The sequence below is a fragment of the Ambystoma mexicanum genome, chromosome 4p (assembly GCF_040938575.1).
Source record: "Ambystoma mexicanum isolate Mex_15411 chromosome 4p, UKY_AmexF1_1, whole genome shotgun sequence".
Classification (NCBI taxonomy): Eukaryota; Metazoa; Chordata; class Amphibia; order Caudata; family Ambystomatidae; genus Ambystoma; species Ambystoma mexicanum.
The window spans coordinates 1,053,962,877-1,053,971,394 of record NC_090927.1 but is presented as its reverse complement, the minus strand read 5'-3'; the positions used below and the strand labels follow the sequence as shown (position 1 = coordinate 1,053,971,394).

General features: G+C 42.8%; 1 protein-coding gene across 2 annotated transcripts in view; it reads right to left on the bottom strand.

Annotated features, from left to right (window-relative positions):
* Window positions 1-410: 410 nt before the first annotated feature.
* The window catches only part of GOPC (golgi associated PDZ and coiled-coil motif containing), a 594,673-nt gene continuing 586,565 nt past the window's right edge, over window positions 411-8,518 (bottom strand). For both annotated transcript variants that reach the window (XM_069606625.1, XM_069606626.1), the window contains one exon: window positions 411-4,500. In XM_069606625.1, the coding sequence (XP_069462726.1) occupies window positions 4,391-4,500 (110 nt within the window). In that variant the 3' untranslated portion in view covers window positions 411-4,390. The remainder of the gene's footprint in view (window positions 4,501-8,518) is intronic.

Genomic DNA, 8,518 nt, shown 5'->3' with positions numbered 1-8,518 from the left:
TCCTCGTCGTGGATAATTTTGCGTTCGCCATTGTCTTTTGTAAAATACATAATAAACTAACAGTGCCAAGGTATCTAATGTAGCCTTCGTTTACGTTTTCAAATAGTGTTAGTGCCTTATGCACGTTTGGATCAATAACGTTTCCCTTTGGGGTGGATGAAGGCATGAATGTTGGCACTACGGCAGGTTTACTGGAATACTAGTACATGCAGAATAACAGGTAAACATATTCTAAGGAGTGCTAAAGTTCTGACCATTCTGCAAAAGAAGCATGGGGTTCCTAGTGCCATGTCATGTTTAAATGCACCCGGGGTTCCTTGCCGCTAAATCGGTCTTCAAATAACTTCTCTTAACACCATGCACACGAACACCACTTTTTTAAGAGCCAAAATGAAGACAAAACAAAAGTGTCCATTTCTTCCAGAAGGTATCTTTATTTACAGACTAATAAAAAAATAGTAAAACCAACTGTAATGTATGCTACTGGGTACCTCTCCTTCCAGCCAAGTCACGATGCAAGATTGATGGACGCACAAATACTTAATCACTTTTTAAATATCATTCAAAGGCATGGATCAAATGTAAAAATGAGAACATGTGAAGTGCTCGATCCGACAGCCCAGCAGATGGCAGGTGTGTAAGGGGGGCTGACACTTTTCCACAATGTGCATTTCAGACAAACTCATTTCTTGAACTCCTGCGTCTCCCATTGAAATACGTCTTGATGATCAAGGGTGGTCCCACCCTCTGCTCTGAAGGCGTCTCCGGTCCTGCTTTTTGCTTTACCATTGGAAATGCGGTACCACAAGTTCCAGAATGCAAAGTAAAAACCTGTCCGGGTAAGCTACTTCAGCCTTGAGAGCTCTGTTAACTTACGTGTTGCCCTTCCTTTTCTTTGACACTGCATCCTCCTGAACTTTTGAGAAGACACCCATCACACAAGCAATAGAAATATAAACGAAATATGAAGTGTACAGTATATTCCAGTAAGAATTCTGTACAAGAATGAACCCAAATACGCACATTTCCGCAAAAACATGTTGCAAACTCTGCAATAGTTTGACAGTCTGCGGAACATGTCATGATTTTTAAATCGTCAGGAGAAAATAATGAGCATAAAATACTAGGTTGGTAACTACAATCTGTAAAAAATAAAATGAGCACATGGAGTCGAATTGTATCCCAACAGGAGTAAATATGCCGAAACCTAATACTGCAAATTCGATGCCTCAGTGAAGGAGAAACTGGGGATAAGCCCTTCAAAATGGTCTTCTCTAAAATATATCCAGAAGAACGCGCATAACCTAGTAGTGGGGCAGGCGGGTTCACAAGGACGCCGATGCAGGAGTGACACCTAGTGGCCATTTAAGAGCAGAAGCGTTAGGTGTCGAGCAGTGTTGCTCACTAAGCTTTCTTTCTCCATTGAATGAGGCAAAGAATGTACAACACGTAAAATATAGGCATCAGAAAACGACACTGATGAAAATGGTTCCTGATTTGCCTACCCTACAAACCAACCAATTTACTTGTTATTTGCACCCAACAATGAATCCCATTATGAGCGGAAATTAAATTCGGTGTAATGAGTGTAGAGAGGCATGGGTGAGTGTTTACACAAAAACAAAACGAACGAAAACGGTGACCTGGGACATTTCTATAGTAGCTTTACAGCTTACTAATAAATCCCAGTTTTACGAGATTCGGGTAGGAATTTGTTCAACCAATAAAAATAAAGGTATAGAAGAAATTGGGCTTTTCTGCCATAGAGGTCCATAATGGGAATTTGGCATGGCAACAGCATTGCAGGAAGGATGCATTCTCGTGGTTTTGTGATTACTCAGAACTGCCACAAACATATGATGTAAATGCGAGTGGCAGAGCAGCATTAGTCAAACGGCAATAATATATTATCTGCAGACAAACTCGCAGTAACATGGTTGGGCCCCAAATGCAAGAAGTGCAATAACGCTGCAGTATAAACGATGTTTACTTGCATCACAATTCTTGGCAAAGCTTATCTGTCCACATCAGAACGGGTTAGCATTACAGAGGAGAGCTCGGCCTATTTCGACTGAAGAACGTCTGGGCTCGTCCCGGGAGACTGCTCTTTTACAAAATAAACAACTGCACTGCATTTAAACAGCACAGTTCATGACGTGCAAAAGGTACTTAATCACATTTTTATAAAAAAATGTTCACAAATGTTATAAAGTATTAATAGTGTGTGTAATTTTACAACACAACGTGAACACGTATAACATGCATGGACATCTCTTATGCGGAGATTTCTGGGATATATATATATATATATATATATATGAACATCTCTTGCTAGAGACCAGACAGATCGAGAGGCTTTCGAACGCATGGTGCTGGCAGGAAATATAGCATTCCTGAATTAATGTCAAAATAATTTCAGTGGATGAAGGTCAAAGGCCAACTGCTGATCTCTTCCCTTCCCCTAACGCCCACTGGGTGCATTACCGATTCTAAACGAGTTAACGTTCCCCCTCAGGCTTTACAGTGCTAAAATCACAAGTCTGTGCATTTCAACATGTTTATTCTGCGTCATGAACAAAGCCTGCGCAGAAAAGAAACGATCTTTCCAGATGACGAACTGAAAGCGTTGATATCGGGATAGGAACGGGCGCCATCTTTTCACTTGAAAGGTGACATGGTTCATGCAAGGCCTGCCCTCCACAATGGAGCACCCTGTATCTTGGATTCTGTTTTCTCTGGGTCAGATGAACAATTGCACTGAAGAAGTGTAGGCCACGGCCTATATGTTCTGTGCTGTGTCAAGATGCATCGACAGATTCGTAACCGAACATTGACCTTTTCCCGTAAGAGAACAAAGGAAGCGTTTTACTCAGTAACAATATGTCTGCAGCTACCCGCACGCTTGCTTTGGTCAGGAGACAATGACGCATTTTAGTATAATAATAAATAGTATCACTGGACGTATAACAGAATGAAAAAAATGGCGCTAAGACAAATATAGATGCGGTTTTTGTAAACAGAACCATGAAGAAAAAAATACCACATAATGAGCAGCGGGTAAACTAAAGATGCATAAATAGATAAATCTTCGAGTAAGGTATATATACATGTATTAAAATTCTTCCTATAAACCATATATAGTGCACGTTTGAGAGACAATAACTGTGCCTTCCATAACCATTTTTTTGGAACATTAAATACAGAATCAATTGGTATGGCCCTAAAGATCTGGCAATTTTTTATCTTTGTACTCAGTGGTGCGCGCCAAGGTCCATGCCCCACCGATTGTCTCTCGAGAAGAAAGTGGGCCCTTGCCACTAGCAGGACAGCAGACATGTTGGTCATGCTTCATTCTGGTGGTAATGCCCCACACGACGACGCCCCCTCAGAGTTACATAGTACAGGCACGGGAGGGAGAAAGAGCGCTCACCTGCGCGTTAACATGCCTTAGCCCTCTAGAACGCACCTCAAGGCCAACTATTTTCAGATACATATAAGGATTGAAAGGCTAGTGTATGTCTTTATAATTATATGGTATTTTAAACAGGTGTTTCAGAACTAGCCCTGTTAAATCAAATGCCTCCGAACAACTCAACATGCATAAAACCATCTCACATCGCGTAGTACCTTTCCAAATAGGGCGCTTCACTGCGTGTTGCAGTGGGACAGAACACACAAAGGGACACATCATTCTAAACGGTCCCTCACATTTTTCATTAAAAATCATCTGCGTTGAGGAGAGTTGAAATTCTGATTGTGGCACTGATGGGAAACGTATTCTCACTGTGGAGAAATGTGGGGTGGAGGTATTTATAAAACCAATACAACTGCGAGAAACTACAATAGCCTTAAAAAGCCACCAAAAAAGAAGCACAGATGGTAGTATGATAAATCAATACTGCACATTGCTATTTCTCTGTGCTGCTACATGAACAACTTCTCAGTTCTTGTCTGGTGAATCGTCTCTTTCAAGTGACAATGGAATAAATGTTTAGTGGGCGAGGAGAGCAGAATTCAATGCGCCCTTTCAATATACAGTTCCAACACTGTCCTATCATCAGGAAGCAAGGACAGCAAAGAAAATATCCAATTTCCGTCAAGACCACACACCTCGAGTTATCCTTCCACAAACTACATCTTCTAATTAAAAAAGTGGTAATCACAAATGCAACATGTTAACTATTGTGAATCAGAGAAACACAAAAAGATAGTTGAACTCATTTCGCGTCGCTCAAAATGAAACCCTGAGGGTAACGTCTTTTCGACAACAGTATTGCAGCCGCCCTTCGATTTCCCATAGTCCTCTGTACTCTGTCCTAGAATAGAAACTTTGGAACGGTCTGATTATCCATGTCTTGGGTTTCTTGTGTCCAGTCCTCTTAAGCGATTTCTACGACACTGAGTTTGTATGTTTAGACGTGGTGTCCTCAGAGGCAGTCTCACTCGACGACCCCAGGTCTCCGTTTTCGTGACTATCCAGAACTGGTTTTCTGTCAAACACTGTCAAGGGAGAAAAGATATTGCCATTAATTACAAATACATACTGTGCTTTAAACCAATATTCACCCTGCTATTACATTTCAGCAGCAGGAAAAAACCAACAACTTCAGATAATACAAAACAGAAGAGTGCTGCCCAGAAGTACAATGTACAATATTGAGTCTCGGGCTGGGGTTTGGGAACTGGCTTTGAAAATCCATACTTAGCAAGTTCCCTAGGAGCCCGCGTGTCTCATTGTCAACAATTATATCCCGCCAAGGAATATTTCTGGTACTCCCTCAGATCCCCCTTTTCCAATAAACAATATATGCCTTGAAATTCATGTAGTAGATTGATGGTGAAAAATGGATCAGGGAGATGGGCTTTTAGGAGTTCCCGGAGACGAACCACTTCAGGCTGTGTGTACTAGAAGCAAAATGTAAATGAGGAAAAGCCTTGGGGGTGGAAGCTGTTCACTGAACATAGGGGAGTGGACGAGAGGATTCAAAGAGTTTTTTCCAGAATTGCTCATAGGTGTTGCGTAAGCTCCTCATGGTTACACCCATTCCCTATTTTCATGGCAATGTAGCTCCAATTTCTAGGTTTCCGTGTTGAAAAACCTCTTCAGCTGAAAAGCAAGAAAAGATTTTGTCATATGGTCGAAAACAGTTTTCTGCATTTGTGGTTCAAACAAATACAGGGCTACTTCGGTACGTACACACAGTACAAGTTGCATACAGTAATTACGCTTCTACTCCTCATCCCCCTTTCACCAGATCTACAGGATGTCTTTAAGAATGAAGAGATTTGAAACATTTTCTGTTGTCGCTTTAATATGATGAAAAGTAAAAGAAGCTTAGGTGAAAACGTGGCTTTGGAACGGTACTGCCTGGATTCCTTACACCACGCATTTGCTCGTGGTCAGTGTCATACATAATATTTAGATCCTGATCAGAGTGCTGCATCGGGCAGAAGGGTTTATCTGGAGGAATTGGGACGTCAAAGAGTACAAGAATCATTACAGCCCCATAGACTTGTAGCTAATACTCCTTGGTCTAGGTTCATAGAAGAGATTATCCAAAAATCCAGAGAGAGAAGACAGTCCACAGGTGACAAATATGGCAAGTACGCCCTTCGGCACGCGGTGAACATATATGCATCAATTCTTCATCTCACCTCTGTGAACTATACAAAAGGTGTGCAGAGTGGCCAATATTGCTGCCTCATAGATGACCTCCAGTGGCACATGGCATTGGGCTAGACCAAGTTGGTGGCGTTTCAAAGAAATCAACAAACTGCCTTACACCAGGTGAAAAACAGATAAAATCTTTAGCACAAGGAGAGGTGCGTCCTGAGCACCACCATTGAGTGTGGGATGTAGTTCTGAGCACCCCAGATTAGAGAGCCTTAAGTTCATGAATGCAGCCCATTGTTCTGACCGTCATTAGGAACATGGCACAAGCTTAATGTGAAAGACTGCCATGGGCTCAAACAACATTTGTGCCAAAACAGAAAGAACCACATTGTACCCCCATCTGGGACGGGCCCTCCAAGTGTGGAAACACATTAGTGCCCCTCAAACTGCTTCCTGACATCTTACATTTTCGAGGAAAAGCATTAACCGAATTTCTGCAACTGTCAATCACAGAGTGATACTACTTGCAGAACGCAACCTTAATCTCAAACCCATCCCCTTTCTGTGTAGAGAGCATCTTTGTTCTGTAGAGTAATTAGGGGAGACTCAGCTGGTGCAATTCAGGGTATCCCTGAACGTGTGCAGAATAGCTTGAATAACACGGAAGGAGAGGGGAAAGTTTAACAGAAATGATCTTCCTAGGGTAGCAGAAATGAATGGAGTGAGAATGAAACCTGCCCCATGTGCAAGGAAAGCACCCGACACTTGTCATTGCTCTTCAGGGTAAACGGACCTCCCACAATTACATCCCAATGCTCATCTTAAGAGCACTGTTGGATGAATCACTAGAAGGAAGACTAGATGGGAATGTGGCTGTTGGCAAGGTCCACCGCAAGCAAACATAACCAGGGAGAGTTAGTCCCTCCTTGTTTATGTAAAATATTGCAGCGATACGGACTGTTGGGACCAGCATGTTTGTGCCCAGCATCCGCTACATAAAAGCTTTCAATTATGGGAATATGACCTTCAACTCAGGACTTCAATGTGTCAATACCTATACGGTGGGGACCATCATCAAATTGATAATCCCACAGGCTGGCACCCCATTCATTCTCCAATTAAACTATCACTTGTGGCAGTCCTGGTTCAGGGAACATGAAGTGTCCTTCTACCAGACAGTTATCACTACTTACTGTATCTAGCTGCGCGGATCCAAGTGGATCTCTTAGGCATTTGGAATCATATATGCTGTAATAGCGCAGATAGCAGAGAGAAACAATGCTTGTGCAAGTGGTACATTCTTAGCATGGCATTTAGAAAAACATAGATGGTGGATACCATGAGGTCATCCACATTTTGGACCACCAGGCCAGGACCATAAGACCAGAATTAAAACATTGGAAGATTTGATGCGGGGTGACCAGCCTTTCATTTAGAAAGGAATGCCTAAGCTTGGATGGTATCCAAAATGACTCCAATAAAGGATATTTGTGGAGTTGGAAGCCGAGTGGGTATACTCACAGTAATGGAAAGCACCAGAGTGAAGAGGTGGGACATGCACTGGCGAATAAAGTACTTGACTGCCTGAAAGGACATTTTCAGCTGCTAGGTGTAAAAGTGCAACCCATGCCTTTGGAGATATGCCAGAATGCCAGACACAGTCTTTGTTAAAAAATTAAGAGCCATTCAGATGCTAAGGGAAAATACTGTGGAGGTGGAGGTGAAAAGCATTGGCCAAAGACCGTAGAAATTGTCTGTCGGAAGACAAACTAGGATGTGGTGGGATAGGTACTTGAGGTCGATTGCTGACTGCCATGACACCCTACTGAAGACAAGTGAGGTTTTGATACACTGACGCCATACTGAAACAGTTGTCTGGCCATCGTTTCTGAACAAACCAGGTTTAAAATCAAGCTCTTTTTTTATCCTGAGTGAACACTCAGGTGATGTTAACTGAGGTGGCGGGCCCACCCACGCCGGTAACAGGCTGCCACCCAAGTTAAGAGCCTGAGCGAAGCAAGGGTGCCTCAAGAGGGGCAGCAGTACCGTTAACAACAGAGTCGGCCTGCCGCTTTGGTTAATATTGCCATTACCACATGTGTAGTTCTCTACACAGGTGCTAATGGTGTTTATAAAAAAAGAAACGTATCTTTGCTGTGCAGCCCAACGTCGTGTAGTGATGTCCTACCTGAAGGCTGTTTTCAATGTTGATCACGGACTTCATCAACATTGAAAATGGACTTTGTGGACGACAGCACTGCACAGTGCCCGGCAGCAAAAGTAAGTTTAAAAAAATCTCTCAATCAGCACCCGCCTAGGAAACTATACAGGTGCTAAGAGTTGAGGGGGTTTGGGGCATAAGAGATGGGGGTGCTGGCTACCCAGGCTGCTTGGTACGCAGGTTTGTACCATCATACAGTGCAGCCCACGTTCCGAGCATTCGGATTAGTTAGTGCCCCCTCCCAGGGTTCTAATGATGGGTAGAAACCCCTAGCTGATTTAATGATCTAATACTGTTTCCACAGGTAGGCAGACATTTGTAAAGTGCGATATCTTGCCTTGACAGAGGCATCATGGCACAAAGGTCTTGATAAGTCGCCTAATTAACGTACCCAGCAGGCAAGGGATCCAGTTATCTGGGCAACTGGAGAGTTTGCAAATTGCATCTCAACTCCAGATCTTCAACACGACAACAGAGTCCACAATTTCGATGTTTGAACCATGAAAAAGCAGATGCCCCATTTTTGATATTTAAATCTAGGGCAGCTAGAAATCAAGCAGAAGTTTACCTTAATTGCCTGCAGGGTGTATAATGGAAGAAACAGCTGTTAATGAACAATGACCTTTCCTGTAGTAAGCTTTCGAAATTGGCAACAAGTGAATTTTCTGCATGGACGGCGAGAT